This window comes from Paroedura picta, chromosome 7 (genome assembly GCF_049243985.1).
Source record: "Paroedura picta isolate Pp20150507F chromosome 7, Ppicta_v3.0, whole genome shotgun sequence".
In the NCBI taxonomy this organism is placed as follows: Eukaryota; Metazoa; Chordata; class Lepidosauria; order Squamata; family Gekkonidae; genus Paroedura; species Paroedura picta.
In genome coordinates, this window is record NC_135375.1 from 3,340,903 (window position 1) to 3,366,258 (window position 25,356).

At 47.8% G+C, this 25,356-nt stretch overlaps 1 protein-coding gene across 10 annotated transcripts in view; it reads right to left on the bottom strand.

Moving 5' to 3' along the window:
* Nucleotides 1–25,356, bottom strand: part of UBAP2 (ubiquitin associated protein 2) — a 98,991-nt gene that overhangs the window by 45,429 nt on the left and 28,206 nt on the right. For 8 of the 10 annotated variants that reach the window (XM_077346548.1, XM_077346550.1, XM_077346549.1 and 5 more), the window contains 9 exons: nt 18,510–18,649; nt 17,655–17,732; nt 17,156–17,266; nt 14,851–15,004; nt 13,507–13,584; nt 5,072–5,126; nt 1,803–1,906; nt 1,448–1,500; nt 828–895 (listed from right to left, as the gene is read on the bottom strand). In XM_077346548.1, the coding sequence (XP_077202663.1) occupies nt 828–895; nt 1,448–1,500; nt 1,803–1,906; nt 5,072–5,126; nt 13,507–13,584; nt 14,851–15,004; nt 17,156–17,266; nt 17,655–17,732; nt 18,510–18,608 (800 nt within the window). In that variant the 5' untranslated portion in view covers nt 18,609–18,649. Of the gene's footprint in view, nt 1–827; nt 896–1,447; nt 1,501–1,802; nt 1,907–5,071; nt 5,127–13,506; nt 13,585–14,850; nt 15,005–17,155; nt 17,267–17,654; nt 17,733–18,509; nt 18,650–25,356 lie in introns of those variants that run through there. The other 2 variants (XM_077346553.1, XM_077346554.1) reach the window with 2 other exon arrangements.

A 25,356-nucleotide genomic window follows, 5' to 3' on the forward strand; every position in this document is an offset into this window, starting at 1 on the left:
GTTTTGTTAAAAAATACTACCATATTTAGAAGAAGAAGAGTTGTTTCTTATATGACGCTTTTCTCTATCCGAAGGAGTCTCAAAGTGGCTTATAATCGCCTTCCCTTCCTCTCCCCACAACAGACACCCTGTGAGGGAGGTGGGGCTGAGAGAGCCCTGATATTAAGAAGAAAAGTCGGTTCTTCTATGCCACTTTTCTCTACCAGAAGGAGTCTCAAAGCAGCTGACATTTGCCTTCCCTTTCCTCTCCCCACAACAGACACTCTGTGAGGTGGGTGAGGCCCTGATATTCCTGCTCGGTCAGAACAGTGCTGTGGCGAGCCCAAGGTCACCCAGCTGGCTGCCTGTGGGGGAGCGCGGAATCAAATCCAGCTTGCCAGATTAGAAGTCCGCACTCCTAACCACTACTCCAAGCTTGCTCTCTATGAAATGTTGCAAGGAGGCTACCAAATAAGTCATAATAGAACAGATCAACCCTCCCCCCCCCCCAAAATATCTGCTACAAGCTAAGGAGAATAAAACATGGATAAATATATGAAATATATAAGGAAGTGGTCTGGTTATCATTTCAATACTCCATCCCCCCCAACATTCACAACCAGGCTTGCAGAGGACAACCAAAACATTTAAAACGAAACCCACAGGAGACTATACAATAATTACAAGCCTTGGCCACTTCCATGTTATTTTGACTTACTCTGTTATGGGGAAAGGGTCTTTTCCTGCAACACATTTTCAAAAACGATTACCGGATTCTCTAAGAGGAACAAGCAGGTTGAGGGAATGGCTTCTCCATAGTAGAAGAGCAGGGAGGAAGGAAGACATACCTTTGGCCAGGCGTCACATGGTTCTCAGCTGGAACAGATGAGGCAGTGAAGACCTTAGTTTCTGAAAGCTGAGTTTAGAGGAGACAGAGAAAAACAACATAAGTTGGAGAAGAGTCGTGGGTTCAGTGGAAGAGCACCTGCTTGGCATGCAGAAGGTCTCAGATTCAATCCCCAGCACCTGAGGAGATCAGAGCCCCACCTGAACTTCCAAAATTCCACAGGGCCTGCAAAAGGGAGCTCCTCCAACAGGCATTCGCTTGAGGCCGACCATTTCTTGACGGCCCTGGAAGGGTTTCGCAAGTGGGTGGGAGTGAATTTGTTGTATGATTTTAAAATTTGTTAAACGTTTATCAGATGATATGTCCATATGCCCACCCGTTCCCCCAAGTGGCCAATGATGGCCCTAGAGGGGGTAGGAAGGGGAAAGGTACTGGTTGGCATGTGCAAAGCTCTGCTTCCCAACCGTGTTCTGCATGACTGTCCCACTTCTGGGGCTTCTCGAAGCCTGAAGAATGTTTTAAGGGTTTCTCAATGGTAATAAATGGAGAAGCGCTGCCTTAACAAAAGGAAGCGGAACTAGATCTCTTAATGTTCTTCCCTGCCCAATGAAAACATCTTACATCTTCATTCCAGTCTTCGGCCGTCCATTCTTCTATCGAGTTCTTCCATGCTCCTGTGGCAATGACAGACAGAACACAGGCAAGCAGCAGTTAGTCCACAGGTCCCTGTCCCGCCCTTCCTTCTTTACACATCAATAAGCACCTGGCCAACAACGCATTTCTTGGTCACTTTTCTGCCCAGCGCCGCAGCCAAACACACTCCAAAGGAGTGTGCTAACAAATCGGGACAATGTGCTAACAAATATTGACTAAATGTTGAGGGGACACCCCACCATCGCCACACAGAGCAGCACTCTTGCCAGCAACCACCTCCAATACACATTCAGCTCTAGGCTTTCTGGTGGGGCCCTGTTACCTGTGCCGTCATCCGCATCATTCTGCCCAGCCTCCCAAGACTCTTGTTTCGCTCCAAAGCCATCCGTGGCAGGAGGTTCCGTATAATCTGCAGGGTTAAACGTCCTACAGGTCAAGAGAGTTGAGAAAGTCAGGCATATGCAAGGACACAACATTTAAACAAAAATACCCACAGAGCCACTCGTGTCACCTTGCGCTTTTGCTCAGCCAAGTTCTTTCCTGGCCTCTGAAATTTTTGAAGGGCTGGGGGACTGAACTGGGGACTCTTATGCTTGCAAATCATGTCAATGGGTACAACCAGGAAGTGTCATTTTGAAGACTCTTGCCTGCAACATAAGAAATCTTTCCCAGTGACATTAGCAGCGGCAGATTTGGTGGTGAAGTCCAAGAGTGGACAGTTTATTGCAAATCGATCTAGGCACAGAGCAAGTGTCATTGGGGAGGCGGTAGTTGTGAATCTCCTGCACTGTGCAGGGGGGTTGGACTAGATGATCCTTAGGGTCCCTTCAAGCTTTATGTTTATATTCAAATAATGAATCCAGGTCACAACATGCTCTGCTTGGCAAACACAAGGCCTCTGGTGCCACACTGGCTTTTCCACTTAAAAGAACCTTAGCCAGCAAAGCGTGCCAGCCCTTCGGGACCTGTGAATCATCAGGGTTCGTCACACTCTGCGTAAAGCAGGACCTTAAGCATCCCCCTGATCATTTATTTATTTTATTTATATACCGCCCCTCTCTGACTTGCCACCTTGGTGCGGTGAACATCATAATCAAGTTACATTCATCACGGTATAAAACCAATTGATTCGTTTAAAAGTTCAAAATGACTCTTAAAACAGCTGCCAGTACCACTGATACACAGTACCCACGCTGCTTGAGAACTTTTGCTTTGACCCAGTAAGAAAAGGAGGGGCTATTAAGCCATAAATCCTGCTGTTATCCAGCCTGAGCCAACCAGGAAAGGCAAGCTATAAAAATAATAATAATTATTATTATTATCATTATCATTATCAGCAGTTGCTCCTGACTGCTGATCATGAGTCCACTTCAAAATCACATGGCGGTAAGGAGGACTCATATTAGCATGAAACCAAAGCAAGAAGGATTAAGGCAGGGGTAGCCAAACTGTGGCTCTCCAGATGCCCATGGACTACCATTCCCATGTGCATGTGCTGGCAGGGGCTCATGGATTAAGGTACCAAGGACAGGACAGAAAACCATTCGCTATGAATCAAGGAGACTGTGGCACTCTGAGGAGCGCTCTCCCACTAGGAATCAAGGTCACCACAAACATGCACATTCATATGAGGTTATCACCTGTGGCCCTGCTCCAGAGGCCCTCACCCCCCATAGGGCTGGCCATTCCCCAAGTATGCCCTGGAGACCCACCCACCCCAATTGCTCTCCAGGCTACTCAGTTCCCCTGGAGTGTGGGCCGGAAACCCTATGCTCAGGGGTTATAGCCTAACTGCCATGGCCTTCTTCATAGTCAAACTGAGTAGAAGATCGTGCAGTTATTTAAATGCCAGCTCTCTGCTGCTCAGCAGGGACCACGGGGGAGATATTCAGCGAAAGGCAGTTCTGCTTCTGACTCCCACCTTCTACATGTTGTGAAAACCCACGTGCATCAGACGCCACCTCCAGACCCCACTGCGAGCAGGGGTCAGGGGAGGGGATATCATCAAGACTAGTCCCTAATTTAGCTAGCAGTTATACTTCTATAAAAAGAACATAGCTTTAAAAACTGTGTTCTAGCCTGACAGTCCCCATACTGCAGCATCTATCATGGGGGGTGGGGTGGGGGTGGAGGGGAAAGGAGAATCAAGCCAAAGTTGGCACATGTTAACTGCCCAAGTATAAGCAACCGTGCAATTAATTTGACACGGCCAGACAGCACCACGGAGCAAGCACCGAGCCAAGGATGTAATTTTAGAAGGCTTCGACTGGAGTACAGATGTGGTGAATGAGCTTAGACAGTCTTTTTAGTTCTGTATCCCACCCGGGTATCTTGCCTACGTGAGGCTTATTTTAATGCTGGCGGGATTCACCATAAATGTTAGCGCCACATCACTACTGCCAGTTCAGTTTCCAAAGTATAAAAATGGCTCCCAAAGCCCCCACCCGCTGCTGTGACGGCTACAGACAGCAAATCAGCAGTCCTCGCGCTTCCTCGGCTTCTGGCGTTTGACTAACCAGTTTCTCGAGTTGGTCAGCCATGGGAAGATCACGGCCTAGGTTGTTATAACCCAGGGCGGGTTTTGCATGCAGAGGAAATGCTTTTAAACCATTACCAGTGAGGCAATAACCTGCCCGTCACACCTATGAACCATTCAGATTCCTTATGGCAGGGGTAGTCAACCTGTGGTCCTCCAGATGTCCATGGACTACAATTCCCATGAGCCCCTGCCAGCAAACGCTGGCAGGGGCTCATGGAAATTGTAGTCCATGGACATCTGGAGGACCACAGGTTGACTACCCCTGCCTTATGGTATTTATTGGCTGCAATAATTCAGGGCGCTATGAAAAGTTTCACTAACACTTCTGAACTGCCCAGCAGACCCCACACACCATACACACTAGAATTTATTGCTAGTCAGGAAAAGCAGTGCAGTTATTAAATATTACAGAGCACCAACTCGGGCTGTCCTCTGCAGCATCCTCAGCATGGGTTTTCCAATCCTCCCCCCACTCTGAACAATCATCTACACAGATACCAGTAAACAGCAAGAATGACCGGCATCATTAGCTGGGAAGTGATTATAAGAAGAGCCTTGCTAGACCAAACTGTGACCCTCCAGATAACCATGGACTACAATTACTATGAGCCCATGCCAGCATGGCCAACTAGCAGGGGCTCATGGTAATTGTAGTCCATTGACATCTGGAAAGCCACAGTCTGGCCACCCCTGACCTAGACTAACATCCTGTCTCAAACGGATTTCTCTGGACAGTTCACATAAGAGACATAGAAACAGGAGGCCCCTGCTGTTGCCTCCTGGCTCTGGGATACAGACTGACTGCCTCTGAATGTGGAGGTTCCCCTCAGCCACCATGATTAGTGGCCATTGACAGACTTCTCCCCCCACATATCTCTCTTCCCCACGTCAAGCTGTTTATTCCGGTGGCCGTCGCTACGCCCTCTGGCAGCAAATTGCACGTGTTATTTACTCTCTCTGTAAAGTAGTATTTCCTTTTGTCCATCTTGAGCCTACTGCCCATCAACTTCATTGGATCCCCTCAAGTTCACACAGCCATAAAACAAACCTACCCCATGGCTTGGGCTGAAAACCTCCCTGTCCCTCTTCCTCTGCCACGTCCAAATCCTATAGGAAGAAAGAGCTCCATTTAAAAGTACAGTGTGGACAAGCCGACTCCACAGACTTCAACACTGAAATGCAACCTCAGTTAGCAGCATTAAGTAAAATGTACTTCAGAAGCAGCAAGAGTCTTGTAGCACAAGTGGAAGGAAAATCAGTTTAAGATTAACCACAACTCTTCTAATTTCTCAACAAATACTGAGGGGGGGGGAATCATCATATCAACCTCAATTTAAAAAACAACAGCAATTAATAATTGTAATTACCTGTTCCACATAATATATTTCTGGTAAGGCCTTGGAAGAGGAGTGTGTCTCATGGCTTAAGTGCTCCTCAATGCTTAACACCCACTCGGGGCGGCTGTCCTGCCCCTCAGTGCCTCCTCCTCCAACCAGCTTGCCGGTCTGTCCAGTGGCCAGCCAATCGCCTCCTGTCCCCACCTCCTTCCACTTCTCCCCGAGGCTGCAGATCCCTGCCACGTGAGAGCTGCCCCTGCAGGTGAGTTCCCATCCTGGGGGCCTCCAGTCCGCAGCCTTTCCATATCCTGGGGGGAGAGGCCATCCACAGAGTTCTTCCAACCCCACCCCAATCTAGCGCCCGTTGTATTCCTTGCCCCCAAGTAATTAACAAGAACATAAAAAGAGACAACTTTGATCAGACCAGTGGTCCAACTGTCCAGCATCCTGGTTCACACAGTGGCCAACCAGTTCCTCTGAAGGGCCAACAGCAGTGAATAGAGACTGAGATCTTCACACGAAAATCAGAAGAGCCCTGCTGGATCAGACCAGTGGTCCATGTAGTCCAGCATCCTGTCCTACACAGTAACCAACCAGTTCCTCTAAGGTCCAACAACAGGGCACAGAAGTCAAGGCCTTCTCCTGATGTTGCCTCCTTGCACTGGGATCTAGAGGTTGATTGCCTCTGAATGTGGAGCTTCCCTTAAGTCACCATGTATAGCAGCCCCTCATAAATAGGCAGTAATGTTTATTTAAATGATAGCTTTGAAAACCAGAGTCCTCCAAAAGCGCCCAAATCAAGCAGAATGGAACAGTGGACTTATCATGGTTCCCTCTTCCCAAGGGTGAGGAGGACACCGGGATACGCTTGGGAAGTTACAAAACTCATCTTATCCAGGGAGGGATAAAACTCATCTTATCCAGGTGACTACCAAGCACAGAGGGAACAGCAGGACGAGATTACTCCTCTCCATGCAGCCTCCTGGATGACCTTGGGCTCCTCACAGTCCTGTTAGAGCTGTTCTCACGGAGCGGTTTTGTCAGAGCTCTCTGTCTCACCCACCTCACAGGGTGTCTCTGTTGTGGGGAGAGGAAGGGAAGTTAACCACTTTGAGTCTCTTTATGGTAGTGACAAGCGGGGTATAAAAACCAACACTTCTTCTTCTAAGATCCAGGGTGTCTGGCTGCAGCTGCTTCCTCTTGCACCACCTGACAAAAGCCTTCCAAGAACTGCTGTAAATTCTAGAAGAGAAGCTTCTCCGGGCCACCATCATGACCTGCTCAGAGAAACTCTGTGCAATCAACGCCAGCCACTCAATCTCCATTTTTTCAGACAAAGCCGAGCTCTGGCTGGGTGACAGATGGGACAGTGCAAGTCCCCATGGAGGTTGAACACATAAACTGAGGAGACTTGAAAGCCAAGATCTCCTGGGCCAAAATGGGGCCAGGAAAATCAACTCTGCCTTCTCCTGTTCACAACCTTATAGGCTGAAAGGCATACAGAAGACCAATGGCAAAGGGGACATCTGAGGATCCTCTTGTTCTGCTTATTAACACTGGAGTCTTGAGAAGAATCCGGGTATCTTGATGTTGGTTGGGGAGGCAGAGGAGGCCAAAATGTAGAACCAGGGACTCACATGTTTCCTGGCTGAACCAATCTGCTTGAACATGTGCAAGCTTTGTTCAAACTCTGCTTGAAGAGAGGGCTAGATAACCATCTGACAGAGATGCTAATTCTGTGAATTTAGGCAGAAGGGATTGTGTAGATGCTTAGCTCTTGTGGCCATTTCCTGTATTCTGCAGAGGGCTGGACTAGATGACCCTGGACACTGGCCCCTTCCAACTCAATGATTCCATGTGCTGTGCTGCTCTGTTCTGCTCTGAGGCCAAACGGGTATTTTTGCCCAGGACATGAGGATAGCTGACTCCTGCTTTAGCTTCTTGGCTTTGGTGCCTTCCTGGCTGTTCACATATGCCTTGGCCATGGTGTTGCCTGTCTGCATACATATGTTCAATTGAGACAGATGGAAGTGGAGAAATGCCAGATGAAGTGCGTGTGATTCCAAAAGATAGATTGAAGAGCTGGAACTTTTTACTACCCGAAGAAGTCACGGCTTACAATAAAAAAAAAAGATTGATTGCCAAGGAAAGCTTCTTGATGGGACCAGGTCTCCTGGTATGTCACCAGCATGCAACGGGTTCCCTAAACCATCAGGCTGGCATCTGTTGTGATTTGTAGGTCTGTAGTCACTTGGAAAGGCTTGCGAGTGTTTCTTGGTTGCCCACCAAAGGAGGCTCTTCTTAAAATGCTGACAGAAGCTCCTCTGATGTGTTTTTGGAGGGCTATGAGCGTCTGATATGGCAACAGCATCCACTGAAGTACCCAAGAGTGTGCCCGGGTCCCGTAGCTACAATAATGAAACCAAGGAGACGTGCTAGGACCATTGCCCACCGATTTCACATAGCAGACCTGTTTCACGGTCCGAGCAATCTTCTTTGCTCTGCCTAGAGGAAGAAAGACTTTTTCTGGATTGAATCTATCATTGACCCCAACTGAGTGATGACATGGCTCTTCTCAAGATTGATTAGGAAGCCATGATTGGAGAGGCGCTGGACAGTGTCCTGAATGTCCCTGAGTCCCCGCTCTTGTGAAGGTGACCTTATAAGGAGGCAGGAATGGATATGGATTCCTTTGAGGTGCAGGCTTGCAACAAGTGAGAGGATCAGTTTTGTGAATATCCAGGGCCCTGATGACAACCCTAGTGGCACAGCCCTGAAGTGGGAGAGGTTTCTGACCTAAGGTGAATCTCAGATACTGTCTGTCCCGGAGATTTATGGTCACATGAAGATATGCATGGGTCAAATCAAGTGAGGTCATGACATCTTCCAGCTGCAGAGCTTCCAGAATGGTATTCAAGGGCTCCATTTTGGACTTTCTGTACCTTGTAAACCTGTGCAGGAATTTAAGGTTGACGGTAGCCCTTTAGTCCCCCATTCTTTTTGGAAACTATGGGGGGAAAAAGAAGAGACACATAAGAACCATGGCGAAGATACTGGGTCGATGGTGGCAATCTGCAGAAGATGCCTGATGGCTTCCTGTGGGTGCTGTCTCTTGACGGGCCAGCGAGGGACTGGTGGGCTCAGGATCTGTCGCGAGGTGGGGTAACATATTCCACTGAATGGCCATGGGTTATGGCTTCTTCACCCATGGGTCAGTGTCTGGTAAACTCCTACTGTTGAAGGGTTTTTTGAAGCTTTCCCCCTACAAGAGCATCACTTTTGTTGTTGCTGCTGCTGCTTTCTTCCCTTACTGGTGCTTGGGCTGGAGTACTGACTTGTGGCTCTGAAGTTAGGCTTGGATTTGCTTGGATTCTGATTTAAACCATGGAAAGCGTTCTGTAGGAATGACAGGACTGCGAGCCATCATTTTTCTGCTGTCTGTCCTCCCAGTCATCGAGGAACAGCATGACTTCTTTTCATCCTTGGTCTCAATGAAGCTATCCCCAAATAGCTTGCCACCCAGGAAAGGCCAAGATGCCCCGTGATAGAGAGTCCACATTCCGGGACTTGAGCCAGAAATGTCGTCTAGCTACGACTGTGGAAGCCACAGCCCTCGCTGAGAGCTTAAACGTGTCCCAGCTAGCATCAGACGTGAGGTCTGCTGCCCTCTGCGGATGGTGCCTGTCGCTTGGCAGGCACTGATTTCAATTGGGGTACAGTGAACTTAGAATTGGGTGCCAAAGGGAATTGGCAGGCAGAGAGGTACCTCCTCGCAGCCGGTCAAGGCTGGCAGGCAAGCAAAGCAGCTGCTGAGCAAAATCCCCCCCCCCCCCCCCCGGCATTCTATAGGCTTCTGAAGTGAAAATGAAATTACTGCTGTTCATCCCGGAGAGGAGGGGAAATTCTCCTGCTGGCCCAAAACAAAGCCAAAAGGGAAGGGAGGAAGCTGCACTGGGCATCACTTAGGGATCCCCAAAGAACAACCCCTCCCCCTCCCCAAAAATTTTCAGGGACTAATTTGTTGCCACTTCAGTTGTGACAAAGAGTGCCAAGTCCCCAACAATCTGAGCTGGCCTCATTCACTTCCCTGATGTTCCCGCCTTCCCCCAGTGGCTTATTGCCCATTTGACCCTCTCAACAACCTGGAGAGCTTCCGTAGCTGGGAGGGGATTTGAACCCAGGTGGTCCCCGGGTCCTAATTGGGCACTGTAACTATTACACCACCCTGGCTCCTCACACTTGCTACATCTGGAAGGGAAAGTTCAGCCCAATCATCCAGGAAGACCAGAGGTGCAGCTGGTGACGGGAGGCCATGTTGCAGGCTCGCTGGAGCTGAGGCCAAATAAAAATTAATACGCGGGTCTTCCCTTGGCCCCGATGTGGAAACTGCAGCTGGTCCAGAATGCGGCTGCTAGGGCCCCCCCCAAAAAACCCTGGAGGGCCCATATCCAGCTGGTGCTGAGGCAACTGCATTTGCTATCAGTTGAGTGCCAGAGCAGGTTCAAGGTTTTGGTGTTAACCTTTAAGACCATACACAGTCTGGGTCCAGTGTACCTTAGGGACTGTCTCTCTCCTTACGCCCCACACAAGGCTCTTTGCTCTGCTGGTTCAAATAAGCCGGTGATCCCGGTCCCAAGGCTGATGGACTGAGCTCCTGGAAGAGCTAAAGCTGTTACAGTTCTGCGGGGCCCGTAAAACGGAGCTCTTCTGCCAGACTTTTAGCTGAGGCCAGGCTGATGGGAAATCTTGCCCCTCACACAAACCGTCCATCTTGGAGACCGATTGTAAATTGGGAGAGGCTGATGGGGAGGACTCCGCTGTGATTATCAGGAATGCGATTGTGGTTTTGGATGTTTTTACTGATTCTTGCTGTTAGCCACCACGAGCCGGCAGGCCAGGAGCCACGGTCTAAAAGTGGCAAATGAATAAACGAATGAATAAATAAATATTGATAAAATAAAGAGTTATTTATTTTAAATGGCAGCGGAGAAAACAGAACCTAGCATGGCTGGGTGGGAACAGCCCCACCAAAAGTAAGAACAGCACCTGCACTCTAGCTGCCCAGCAAACCATACAGCATTCTCCGTGGATGTAGTCCCAAGCCCATGAAAAGGGCACCCCCTGCTACAATTACCAAGCCAGAGACTCATAAGTCCTGGTTAAAAGTCCTCCCTAGCTCTGAAGGTGAGGAGAGAGAAGCTTGGATGGAATGGAACGTAGAACAGGACACCTCTGGGAGTCTGATAGAGGGTGGTAGGCACAGCCACAAAAATGGCTTCCACAGGAGGTGGAGCCAACCACAAAATGGCTCCCTCACTCCCAGAGTGAAAGTCCAACTGCAGCGGAAAGGGAGGGGGACAGTTTAAAATGAGATCAACATTTTGGTGTCAGCTGCCACTGAAACAACATTATTTAAATCTGCCCAGCCAATTGGATCACCAGTAGCTACTCCGAAGCCTTGCTGAGAAGTGCCAGACCTGGCCCTACGTGAGATGAAGAAGAAAAGCTGTTTTTTTTCATATCCAGCTTTTCACTACCTGAAGGAGCCCCAAAGTGGCTTACAAACACCTTTCCCTTCCTCTCCGCACAGCAGACATCCTGTGAGGTAGGTGAGGCGGAGAGAGCTCTGTGAGAACTGTGACTGGCCCAAGGTCACCCAGCTGGCTGCATGAGAGGGGAGTAGTGGGGAAGCAAACCTGGTTCTCTAGATTAGAGGCTGCCACTTTTAACCACTATACCACACTGGATCTCTCATCTCCCCAGAAACACGTGAAGGAGACTGCGTTGGGGACTGCCAGCCTAGAGAATTCCCATCAGTTTGACTTTTTTTCCCCATAGAACTATAGAATCAGAGTTGGAAGGGGCCACACAGGCCATCTAGTCCAACCCCCTGCTCAACGCAGGATCAGCCCTAAGCATCCTAAAGCATCCAAGAAAAGTGTGTATCCAGCCTTTGTTTGAAGACTGCCAGTGAGGGGGAGCTCACCACCTGTTTAGGCAGCCTATTTCACTGCTGAACTAGAATCATAGAATCATAGAGTTGGAAGGGGCCATACAGGCCATCTAGTCCAACCCCCTGCTCAACGCAGGATCAGCCCTAAGCATCCTAAAGCATCCAAGAAAAGTGTGTATCCAACCTTTGCTTGAAGACTGCCAGTGAGGGGGAGGCTCACCACCTCCTGAGGCAGTCTATTCCACTATTTTATTCCACTATTATTTTATTTTATTTATATACTGCCCTCCCCGGAGGCTCAGATGCACGTTTCACTTTTCCCTCACAAAGGAGCTCATGGTCTTTTTGAGTAATTTGCCCCCATCCATGTCTTGCAGAGAGAAAGAAATCCGTCTCGTGCCGGACTGAGACATCTGTGAGTTTTAGCTCAGGCACTGTCCACAACACGCTCTGTGAGCAGCAGGTTGCTCTTTCCAGCAGTAGTCCATTTCTTGCTCCCTCCTACTTAAGCCTTCTGCAGAGAGAACAAAAGCCGGGTTAAAGGGCATTAAAGGCTTCCTTACACCGACGGGTGAACACCTCTGGAGCAATCTGTGCATCCGATGCAGCAAAACAGCATTAAACAGAAAGAAAAAGCCCAGCCGGCTTGAACCACTGTGCTCCCTGGGGAGGAAATTTCACCGAAAGAGGGCTGAGGTTTCTTCCTTTCTTGAGAAAGAGAGCGATCGAGACCAAGATACAAAATCCTGGCAGGAGAAGCTGTTTCAACACTTGGCTATTTCCAAGATCTCCGCTTCTTATCCGTTATGGCAAGTTCAGAGCCGAACAAGCTGGTACAGATCTTAATGCACATTTTGGACGCGATCCACCGGCAGCTCTCTTTCAGCAAGCCTTACTGACAGAAGGGGAAATTGTGTCTGGGCTCTTCTTTGCCTCCCATTCATTTCGGCGGGTCATGTGAGCGGCAGAGATCCTACGCAGTGTGGTTTAAACGTAACCTCGACAGGGTGCCATGAGCAGCACTCCGTGGTTCTTGCTTTTCATCCTTCATCGTTACCAGAATCCTTTGTGTGGCTCATAAAACAGGGCAAGCAGCCACAGGAATGCCTATATGAGGAATGACTTATCAAGAGAAAAATTTGAGCCCAGGAGCACCTTTCAGATCAACAAAGTTGCATTCTGGGTAAAAGCTTACATGTGCAGGCACACCTATCCCCAGAATAAAACTTGGTAGGACTTAAAGGTGCCCCCTGGATTCAAGCTGCTTCTGCTGCTGATAGCCAAATGGCCAAATGAGGGTTCTTTTGCCCAGCTCCAATGAATCGCACTGAGAGAAAAACCTTTTTAAATATTTTTACTGCAGAAGAAATGTAGACACAAGGGAGTTCCCAAATCTGCACAGAGAACAATAAGGTCACATAGTGTTAAATACCCTTTCCTTGGAGGCTGGGAAAGATGAGGCCCTTGCAGGATGAGCCAATAGCCTGGGGTCTCTACTTCGCCACTCCACCTCCCGGGAACACCCTACAGCCCTTACGCCAGGCTTCCAGGAACTGCTGGCAGGGATCTGGGTTTTTGCCTGGCATCAGTCCCAGCCCCCAAGGTTTACAGATTGTAATGGCTGACTCAGGCCTTTTGGCCTTGGCGCACAAGATCAGACCCACACAAAGACCCATCTGAATGTATTTGGCAGGACGCACATGGAAGGGAATTCCATGTTAGCCCCCACCACACACACACACACACACACACACACACACACACACACACACACACACAAAGCAAGAACCTCACATCAGTTAACTTTGAACGAGTTTCTATTCGTATTTAAAAGCACATGGGGTCATGAAGAAACTGGCTGTATTACTCAGACATTTCACAAATTAAGAGGCGCTGAATCCCAATTCGCCCTTGAGCATCATCTCCTATTTCACCTCACTGCTCCTCCGGGGCCCCCCCATAAGAGTCACAACCCACTTTGGGGACCTGACCCACAGAGCAATCAACAGGGCAGCAACCCCTGCTGGCCTTAGCTGCTGTAAAAAAAAATGGAAGTATTAGGAAAAGACTCTTAATGGAAGTATTAGGAAAAGTTCAAAGGGGGATGGTCTTTTTAAAGATTCTAATTGCGCAGTATATGTGTGAGCAGCCTAGGGCAACAGGGATACAAATACACACACAGACAGGTTTGCCTTACCTCTCCCTCGACTTCGTTTCCCACGATCAGAAGACCTATCCGCTTGGCTGTTGTCCACGCCATTCTCCTCTGCTCTAACTGGTCAGAGAGAGAGAGATACAACATGTATTTTGGCCTCTGAATGCTAAAAAACCCACAGATGCTTAACTGCTGCCCCCTTAGCGGACACTACTTAAATTAGACATTTTTCAGCAGTGCATAAGCTAAAACCATACAAAGGAAAAAGCGAGAACCTGTAAGGAGGTACGAACAAAAGGATTGGCAATCATTAAGGAACTACAGAGCTGCCAGGAGTTTCCATCTCAAGTGGGAAATTTCTTTCTTTGTATTTGATATACAATTAGGCGAATTTAAAATTCCGCATGCCCACACGAGGCATTCAAAATGTACCCAGATATTTTTACTTGGGCTTCCAGCGGTCTTTCTCAACTTATTTTACCACGGAGAAATCCCTGAAACCTTCTTCAGGCTTAGAGAAACCCCATAAGTGGTGCGATCATGCAGAATATGGTTGGGAAGCAGAGCTGTGGACACGCCCACCCAGGGCCCCACCCCTTCCAGGGCTATCAGTGGCCATGGGGGGGAACTGACATGACCATATATGTTCATATCACCCAATAAACGTTTAGCAAATTAAAAAAATATATATTTAAAAATCAATACCCTCCTACCCATTCGGGAAACCACCCAAGGCCGTCGATAAACCCCAGGTTTCACAAAACCCTACTTGAGAAAGCCTGGCTTAGAGTCACGAAATCAAGGCAGTCATTCTCCCCACTATCCAAATGTTGTGGGAACAGGACAAATCCTTGGCTCAAGAAACAGTCACCCGCATGTTTTAGATTAGGGGTCTCCAATCTTTTTCAGCCCGGGGGGCAGATTTGGAATTCTGAATCAGTCACAAAATGGCGGCCACGCCTTAACTTCAGTAGCACAGCACGGACCCTTGTGTTGCAGTGGCAGCTACTGGCACAGCAACATCTAACACAGGGGGCTCCTGGGAATTGTAGTCCATGGACATCTGGAGGGTGGCAGTTTGACTACCCCTGATCTAACACAATCTGCACGGCCAATCTAGTCCCCAAAAGCCAATCAGAAGCATTGCTGGACAAGAGGCCTGCCTGGCCCCACCCACTTCTTAAACAGATTTGGTGGGTGCCGGAAAAGGTGTCAGAGGGTGGCCCGGCACCCACAGGCACCAGGTTGGGGACCCCTGTTCTATATTCTCGAGGAAGCTCTTTCCGAGTGCTGTGCATCACACGTAGGACAAAGCAGTTCAGAGACACAATGCTCCTAGAGAAGCTAAGGCACGGGTGCTCCTAGAAGCAAGACGCCTGCTCTTACACTCTTGACCACGGCTGCCCCCTCTTCCTCGTCTGCTGGAACTTCCCCGTCCACGGCTCACTTCTCTGTCCCCTCGCTTTTCTCTGTTCTCTTTGTTTTCTGAACTCTCTTTTCCAAGACTTTTCTTCTTTCCTCCCACCGTCTCCCACGAAGTCTATTTGGGTGGAGAAGGAAAACAAAACAATTCATAAGGGAATCAAAGGCTGCCTTGCAGAATTAGCTTCCAGCCTGACACACCCCGGCCTGCAGAATTTGGTTTTGCTTGGCCCTTTCAAACAAGAGCCCGTGATGAGAACCCTACTGTAATAACGTGTATAAGTTTAATTGCAACGTTGACATACGCCTGGGAACTAATGAGTTGGTCATTGCTATGCCTCGTTTACAGACAGGCAGCAATTAGTCCAAGAGCCCCAGGACATTCGTAGCTGGGAAGATAGCAGAACCAAGGATTCCAACTGCTGCACCACACTAAATCTCACAGCTAACTCTGCTACCGCAGCAGAAGTCATTCTAAGGTTTGTTCACACAGAACCAACTGGAGTACTACATCTTGCGATTTTGGAAGCCACTGTGGTTGCATTCTACCATCCCTGGGTACAGTGCTAGAAGGGTGATTTTAGCCTCCCCCCCCCCCCCCCCCAGTCCTTGCACGCACACACACACGGTATCAAATGTGCGATGATACCGCAAAGAACTTCCCCCTCAGTACATGGACGATGTGACATGCAGATGCCAATCAGACAAGCAGGAGTCCTGCCAATCGGGGGGCGGGAGGCACTGCATTTTAGAAAAGCTTAGAGCAGACATTGTGGTAACTCAAAACTATGATGTTAACTAAAAGGTCATAAATCATGTACTGCGTATATATTTCCTTTCATTTAGAGGCAGGGGGAGAGGGTTGCAAAATTGAGACTGATATTGCTCAGAAGTATGCCAGAAACATGGCAACAAAACAAATGCAAAGAAAATTATAAGCGTGGCGGTGTGATGTAATAGTCAAGTGTGGCAGACTTTAATCTGGAGAATCAGGTTTGACTCCCCTCTCCTCCTTTCACATGAAGCCCTGGCTGGGTGACCCTGGGCCAGTCACAGAACTCTCTCAAGTCCCACCGACCTAACACGTGGAGTCCTGCAGGGCAGGGGTAGTCAACCTGTGGTCCTCCAGATGTCCATGGACTACAATTCCCATGAGCCCCTGCCAGCAAATGCATTCGCTGGCAGGGGCTCATGGGAATTGTAGTCCATGGACATCTGGAGGACCACAGGTTGACTACCCCTGCCCTGCAGAGAACTTTTCTCACCCCAAAGCTATTTCACATCTACATGTGCCCCCTTGCCTGACTGGTCTGAGATTCACAAAAGCTCCCACCCGGCTCCTGGACTCTTGCTCCTGTCTACTGCTACAAACAGACTAGCACAGCCACTCATCAAACCCATCACAAGTGGACGGCTTGCAAATATGCCCGCTTTACGGAGCAGAAGGGCAGCCCAATGCTCCAGGGCTTGGTTGTATTATCAAAGCAGCGTCACGGCTCATTGGTCGGCATTGCTTTCGGCTTTGCGTTTGGACAAACAAGGAAACTGCACCAAGGATCAACAGGCTCAGCCCAGCAACTTCTTCCTGCTAAGGGAGAAGCTGCTCTCCCTGCGAGAGGAAGATTCCTTACTTTGTAGGGTACAGTCATTCACTCTAGCCCGATATCTGGAACAGCCCTGAAAAGCATGTCTGAACAGAATTCCCTCTAGACCAGGGGTAGTCAAACTGCGGCCCTCCAGATGTCCATGGACTACAATTCCCAGAAGCCCCTGCCAGCGTTTGCTGGCAGGGGCTCCTGGGAATTGTAGTCCATGGACATCTGGAGGGCCACAGTTTGACTACCCCTGGTCTAGACCCTCGAATAACAGTACAGGAAAACACGCTTGCGCATAAAGGAATGCCTTTTGTATCTAAAAGGCAATCACAACTCATCCAAAAGATGCCCGTCAGCTCCATGGGCAGGACAAAACTAGCAAGGATCAACCAAGGCACTTGCAATTAAGGTAAGGTAAATTCACTAGTAGGCCTACACCTGACAGTTTAGATATTTTTGAGCCCTGAGCATACATAAGGCTTGTCTGGGAGTTAAAAAGTAAGAACTTCATGCATTTCCCCCACTCTTGGCAAAAGATGCCATCTTTCTCCCTTCTCCACCCTCAGGAATCTCCAGAGGCTGAGCCCTCCTACAACATCACACACACACACACACACAGATTTAGAAAGCAGAGCCACAAAGAGGCAGTGCTGGGTCCCAAACTGGCTCCTTACTGTGTCAGAATTTCCTTCCAGCAAGATATTGATTGCTCGGTTCACATCCCCATTACAGTCGTGTAGAGCCACGATGCAGTCATCCTGGTTCTTCCCAGTCACCTCCATAAGCTGGAAAAGAGAACAGGGGAGGCATGTTGGAAAAAACAGCACAGGTAAAACTGTTCCAAGGGAGGACCAAAAAAGTCATCAAAATATATCTTCAAATACTTGAAGGGCTGTCATTTAGAAGATGGAACAGAGCTGTTTTCTATTGACCCAGAGGGTCAGACCAGAACCAATGGGATGAAATTAATTCAAAAGAATGTTGGGCTAAACATCTGGAAGAAGTTCCATACAGTGGAACAGGCTTCCTCGGGAGGTGGAGGGTTTTCCTTCTTTGGAAGTTTTTAAGCAGAGGCTAGACAGTCATCTGACAGAAATGCTGATTTTATGAACTTAGGCAGATGGTGAGCGGGTGGGCAGGACGGGATGGGCCAGTGCAAGAGGGGATACTTGCCTGTTTCACTTTATCCTCAAAGTCAGCATCGTTCTTATCATAGATCATTTGGGCAAGACGAATTTGTTCCGCTGTTGCCTGAAAGTGCCAACAATTGAAGTCAGATATTAATCTACAAGAAGCTTATAGAGAGACAACTAAGACCCTCAAGATATAGTGTTAGCTATTTAATTAAACATTTCATCCCCTATGTCAGGGGTAGTCGACCTGTGGTCCTCCAGATGTTCATGGACTACAATTCCCATGAGCTCCTGCTAGCATTTGCCATTTGCTGGCAAGGGCTCATGGGAATTGTAGTCCATGAACATCTGGAGGACCACAGGTTGACTACCCCTGCCCTACGTTATCCAAAGAATCCAGATTTTGAACAAACACAAGGAAGAGCCACCGGAAGTGGCTCTACATGAAGCAGTTTTGAAGCCAGGGTTCTCACTAGCTTGGTTTAGAGGTTAAGAGTGGTTAAGAGTGGTGGACTCTAATCTTCAGAACCGGGTTTGATTCCCTCACCACATTTGTGAGCTAGGAAGGAGTCTTTTCCCTCTGAAGTCACCCTGGTCAGCAACTTTAAGGAATTCTATCTCTTCTTTTCAGCACGATAGTTCCTGGCCTACGCTTCCTGGATCCATTTGCTTTTTACCCTTTGGAAATGCACTTGCCTTCTGTCCCAGATGTTCAGTAGCTTGGAGGAATAGGTTGGCCTTTCATTTCAACACATGTTGATGTATAGCAAACTAGCATTTAAAAAAAACATTCCCAAAACATCTGTTGCCCCAAACAAAGTTTTTTCCCTACCTAGCCCCCTGAAGTGCCCCCACTGGCAGCCCATATGCACAACCTGTGCGGGCTCTCTCTTACCTGTACTACTGGTTTCTGTGGTTGTGTTGGCTGCGTGGTGGAAATCTGCGCTTTGTCTCGAGTGCCCCGGGTACGTTCACTGCCCACCGAAGTCATCATATACAGTATATACAAATCAATGTATGTACAAAATAGAAAATCTGAAAATAGGAAAAGCACACATTTAGGTTTGGGATCCAAGAAGAGACCATTCAGATGTTTAAATTTTATTTACAATAGATTGAGGAGGAGGAGGAGGAGGAAGAGAGTTGGTTTTCATATGCTGCTTTTCTCTACCCGAAGGAGTCTCAAAGCGGCTTACAGTCGCCTTCCCTTTCCTCTGTGGGGTGGGTGAGGTTGAGAGAGCCCTGATATTACTGCTTGGTCAGAACAGTTTTATCAGTACTGTGGCAAGCCCAAGGTCACCCAGCTGGCTGCATGTGGGGGAGCGCAGAATCGAACCCGGCATGCCAGATTAGAAGTCCACACTCCTAACCACACACCAAACTGGCTCTCTATTGAATTAGTATTTATTATTTAATAATAATAATTGTTAATATTAAAATATTATAAATGTTTACATTTATAAATATATATTTAAACGTTATAAAATATAAAAATGTTGTAAAATATTATATTACAAATATTATTAATAATAAATAAATTATAAAGCCTCGGGGAGGGTGGTATATAAATATATAATAAATAAATATATACTGCCCCTCTCTTTAGCCAGGCTCAGGGTAGCTTACAACATGTTAAAATGAGTTTAAAATACAAGAAAAAGAAGAAAACAAGAAATACACTGGATGCTCCAGTATGTCTGCTACTTCTCCATGGATTCAGTATTCAGTGGTGGGATTTTATTCTGGAGAGGGAAGGAGGGAGCTCATATGGTTTCATTTTCTTGTTCTGGCCTCCACCATACACCTGGTAGAATAGTGCTGTTTTGCAGGGCCCACAGACCTTGAATAGTTCCACCGGGGCCTGGGTCTCAGCTGGCAACTGATTCCACCAAATTGGACCCAGGCCCAAAAACGCCCTGGCTCTGGTCGACGCCAGATGCACTTGCTCTGGACCAGGGACCACCAGCATATTAACACTTGATGACCGTAATGCTCTTCTGGAGGCATACTCGGAAAGGTGGCCCTCAGATACATCAGGTCCAGACCATGGAAGGCCTTGAATGTTAGAACCAGGACCTTATACTTGATCTACTGGTAACCAATGCAGCTGCTGGAGGTCAGGTCGTATAAGGGCCCTCCACAGTTGGAGCTTCCAGGTCAAGGGTAGACCTGCATAGAGTTACAGTGGTCTAACCGAGAGGGGACCGCCACATGGACCACTAGCTTTGTCCTCCCCCCCCTCCCCCCGGAAGCTTAGGTCAAGGGAAGCTTAAGCTATGCATTGAACGAAGAAGAGCCAGTTAGTTTTGCAAGCTGAACTATGCTGCTTCAGACAGATGGGTAACCAGAACCGCATTTTTCAAATGATCCAGCGTGCAGCAAACAGTACAAGAATTCATTAGGGTTCATAAGGGGACTTAGTTGTTAGCTCAGCCTCACACACTACTGGACAGCTCATGAGTTTTATAGTTGGTATTAGTTTTCTAACAGCGGGTATGCTGGTTTCCACTACTCGGTGGTGGCAGTCCCAAGAAATACAGGTCAGGGGAAATCCAAAGGCTAAGGCATTAAAAGATTAATTTATATCATTTTTTAAAAAAAATCAACCTATTTGTCAGCTCAGATCATTTCAGCTGGTTGAATTACATAGAGATAAGAAGTTGGAGAGAGAGATGGATATTACTTGAATAAAACTAGTGTATCCTGACCTTACTCTAGAACAGGGGTAGTCAAACTGCGGCCCTCCAGATGTCCATGGACTACAATTCCCAGGAGCCCCTGCCAGCGAATGCTGGCAGGGGCTCCTGGGAATTGTAGTCCATGGACGTCTGGAGGGCCGTAGTTTGACTATCCCTGCTCTAGAAGCTAAAATGACTAAAGAGAGACTATCATACTTTGCTGAAAAAGACAAATTCAACGGGGTCCCTGTGTTGGTCTTAAGCAGCAGAACAAAGCTGGAGTCCGCTAGCTCCCTGAACACAAACACATTTTTATCCAAGGTGTGCTGGCACACAAAAGCTTATACCCAGAATGGAACTTTGTCGGTCTGAAAGGTGCCACGGGACTCAAACCGTGTTCTGCTCCTTCAGACCAGCACAGCTATTGCCTGAATCTACCTTCAAAGAAAGCAACACATGAAGTCACAAAGAAAAGACAAGCATGCTAGGAAAAGCTGAAGGCAGCAGGAAATGTGGGAGACCCAACTCAATCGAGAAAACCGTGACTCTCCATTGCAAGGCCTGTGCAAGTCTGTGACGGAAAGCTTTTGGAGTCACCATGAACTTTGAGTGAACTGACAGCACAACACACACACCCCATTCCCAATTAATCTTTTTCACCTGAGCTGTGCCTGGCCTTGATGAAATGCAACAACAGAAGACAGCCTCCCACCTCAGTCTCAAGTTGTCTGAGTACAACTTCATCCTGAGTTCAGGGCAAAACAATCAGATTTGGGGGGGTGGGGGGTGACAAGGAGGAAATAGGGCCATGACTTAAATTCCTATCAAACAAGAGTATAAGAAGGACTGTAATAATTAAACCAAACAGAAACAGACCTATCCAATGGCAATACAATAAATATATTCATAAAAGAAAAGTGTCCTTTTTTATGTTTTCCTTATTTCTTTATTCTGTAGGACTTCTGTCAAAACGGAATCCAGGTTTGTCTGGCAGACAGGCAAGGGTCAGTCAGAGGCAGTTGGCCATTTCCTGCCTCCACCTCATCACCCCTAATGTTCCTGGGAGGAGCTACTACCTGACTCCTTGGACTCAAGGGTTGGCCCTGCTTAGCTTCCAAGATCAGACGGGATCGGGCTTGCCAGGTTTATCCAGTGAACAAAACAGAAACACAGAGCTGAAAGGTACCCCAAGGCTCATCTAGTCCAACCCCTTGCAAAAGGCAAGAAACTAACAACCCCCCCCCCATTCCACCAGTGAACCTTGCTCTATGCCCAGAGGAAGGGAAAAAACCCTCCAGGATCCCTGGGCCAATGTGACCTTTTTCATCTTAGAGTGGGGTCCTGCTCTCAAAGCAATGCCAAACAATGCGTGGAGGACATGAGGCTGCCTCATTCTGCACCTTCTTCCTGTACGCCTCCATGTGCCTTTGTTATATGCCTCTGGCAGACGCATTTGATGGGCGGAGACATGCCCTAGGCTGCAGCCTCTTCCAGAGCCTAGAGTTTTTGCCTCCTGGCCAACAGAAGGGGACAGGAAGAGACACGCATGAACTTCTCTGCCCCGGCAATCAGCTGTATCCAGCTGAAGGTCATGATGCCGAGATCCCTCTCTTCCCACACGGAATTGGCCAAGTGCAAGTCAGCACACGGGAAAAAAGCAACCTGGGAAATGCTTTCCTATGCACCAGCTGCAGCTGCAGGCTTTTTGCAGGGATCACCTAGTTCTTCAATCCGGTCTCAGTTGGCAATTTAACCTCTCCTTCCATCCTCTGTCAAATCCAGTTTCTATTGATCCAGGCTGCACACACCATTTCGATGTTCAAGGCAGTAAGGAGAGAGTTGGAAAAGGGCTAGCAGAAGGAAAGACGTAAAGTCTCGGTCAGTTCAGTGGGAAACTCCGGCTTATACCAGGAACTGACTGCCGCATAATCTGATCCAGAAGCTCACATTCTACATAGTTTTATGAATGAGCTTGCCAAAGCCAGTCTGCCAGGTGCCCCGAAGGAAGTCTAATGTGGTCCACTCAGGTTCTTGTGTCGTTTTCCAAAGGGACCAATAATCCTCATCTAACACAAAAAAGGAAATACTTTCTGTTTCAAAGCCTGCATCGATGCCCCTTCTGCACAGGAATTAATCTGTGCCCAGCAGAGTAGGGTGGAGCAACAATGAAGTGTATGTTTTATAGATTCAAGTGGGCTGCCGTGTTGGTCTGAAGCAGCACAACAAAACAAAATCAGAGTCCAGTGGCACCTTTAAGACCAACAAAAATTTATTCAAGGAGGGAGCTTTTGAATGAATAGTCTGAGGAAGAGTGCTTACACTACAAAACTCACGCCACAAATAAATCTGTGTTGGTTTTAAGGTGCCACTGGATTCTGATTTTGTTTTGTATGTTTTATAATTTATTCTCATTTCATTTTATAATCTGCTTTTTTCACTGAGGCTCAAGGCAATTCTTTTTAATTTGATTCATTACACGCTACTACCTGACGGCTCATGGAGGGTTACATACATCTGCATAAAACCCCCGATTAAAACCCCAGACATAAAATCACAAATCAATAAACAAATCGAGAAAAGAAGATACAGCGGAAAAACAAAAAACCTCACTATTCTCAGTACCCCCAATAACAAGGGAGGGAGGAAGGTCCAAACGTCACTTGTAAACCATCATAAAACTACCTGGAAAGGGGGCCATACAGATCTCCCCTTACTCTTTAAGATGCTAAGTGGACTTAAATCAAATAGCAGTCAACAGCTGTGAAAAATCCTGATCAACTCCCTAATCAACTGTAACTGAGTTGCAAAATTTCTGTTGACTACCTGGACACAGAAACACAAGTTAAATGTATTTTCACGCTCAAACCTTGGTCCCTGTAGTCACAGTGAGTTGTTGGTTAATTTCCAGGCTGACGGGGCCTGCTTTTGAATTAAACAGGCACCTATCCTTTAAGTCAGGGGTAGTCAATCTGGAGGGCCGCAGTTTGACTACCCCTGCTTTAAGTAAAAACATTTTGAATGTTCCATTGAAGTTAATTAAGAATTTACTTGTCCCCATGACAGAGAAGCTAAGCTGTGTCACAGTGAGAAAGGTAGGCCATACATGAAGTAAATAAGTAAACCATTAGTTTTTCTAGCAAATCCTGCATGGTTAGAATGTTGTGACAACAGTTTACTCATTTGCTTCTAATTTACTTTCTCCTTGTAGCTGCACTCTTATGATCCTTTGTCTGAGGAGGAGTGTGTTCACACGAAAGCTCACACCCTGAATAAACTGAAATGGCTCTGATATGAACATTGTGCATGCGCGCATGGATATGAGCATGAACTCCCCCCAAAGAGGGAATGGTCCATTGACAAAAACATCAGTGGCTCACCATGACATCACAGCTATCTGGCCTTTTAGAGTGCCCCTCTCCCAGTCCCAGCAAGTGACCTAAACATGCTCATTAAAAAAAAAAAATTAGGCTCCCAGCTTCTGTATTCGAGGACACTGGCGCACTGCTTAGAGTTTCATGCATTGAGAAGACTATTTAATATTCGTTTTCATCAAGAGTCTCTTTTCTACAGGCTCCTTCCCTCTCCCTCCACCCTGGGAGGGAGTCTGCAGGTTAATCAAATCCATTTGACAAGCCTGTTGCCATAGAGATGGCCAGGATGTCAATTTGAGGCTTCACATCTGGAAGGCAGACCAAGTGGGAAGGTGGTATCAGCTGGGGGAAAGAGGACGAATTCAGGATCTGCTTGGGGGGGGGGCAGTGACCAAATCATTGGTATGTTTTAGTGCTGCGGGGTTTATTCTTTAAAAGCACCTCAAATTGCCCCTGATCTTTGCCCCGGGGGGGGGGGGGGGAGCAGCAGCAGCAAGTGTAACAGTCTACTTTCGATGCTGCCATTTTCTCCCTCATGAATTTCATCTGTACCCAGACCTACCTTCCTTGCTTCTCTATTCATCTCTCCACCAGTGTGGTAGATCAGATAGGATGTCAGACCAGGATGTGTGAGATCCAGGTTCGAATCCTTTGCAGTCCCGGAAGCTCACTGGGTGAGGGCCGATCACACCCTCTTAACCTAGTCCACTTCACAGGGTTGTTGTTACACAATGCAAGAGTCTGTCTACTGCTGCTCAATCAGGAAGCTCTTCCGCCTAAAGTTGGGCATGGATCATCCCCTCTCCTTATCCATCTAGGTTTCCCTCATCCAGCCTTTCTCAACTATTTCCCATTGAGAACTTCCTGAAACAGTGCAATCATGCAGAATACAGTTGGGAAGTAGAGCTGTGGACACTTCCACCCACCCCTGCCCACCCCTTCAGGCCCATCATTGGTCATTTTGGGAGGCGCAAGATGATGTATACAATACACATGAGCAAGTGGGCTGATCCTGCATTGAGCAGGGGGTTGGACTAGATGGTCTGTATGGCCCCTTCCAACTCTATGATTCTATGACTAGATGGCCTGCTTGGCTCCTTCCAACTCTATGATTCTATGAAGCTGCCTTGTACTGGAGGACTGTGAGTGTCCTGCCTAGTGTGGGGGTTGGAATTGATGACCCAGGAGGCTCCTTCCAACTTTATGATTCTATGAATCAGATCATCAAAGAAAGGGATGTGTACTCAGGCTGGCAGCGCCTCTCCAGTGTCTTCAGCTGAAGATTTCCACCTCACTTTTTAACTGGAGATGCTGGGGATTGGACTATGGCCTCCAGCATGCCAAACAGATGCTCTACCACTAAACCATGGCCCCGTCCTCCTACTAGACCCACATTCTTAAAAACTGCACCACGTGGGCTCTCACACTAACAGAAAAAAGAGCAAGATACAAAGACACATCCAATCATTGTTGTGGGTAGATTATGAGAGCAAACCAGTGACGGATGGGCAGGGACACTCATGCCAGACTGGTGTAAACAACAGGAGCCATTTAAGGGACTGCCACTGTTCCACTTGGAGGCAGAAGGCCCAGAGGTTTATCATGTGTCACCCCCAAGAAACTGGGGGTGACATCCACGTGGCTACCCCATTTCCTTTCCTCCACAGCTCTATGAAATCAGTAAGGTCAAACA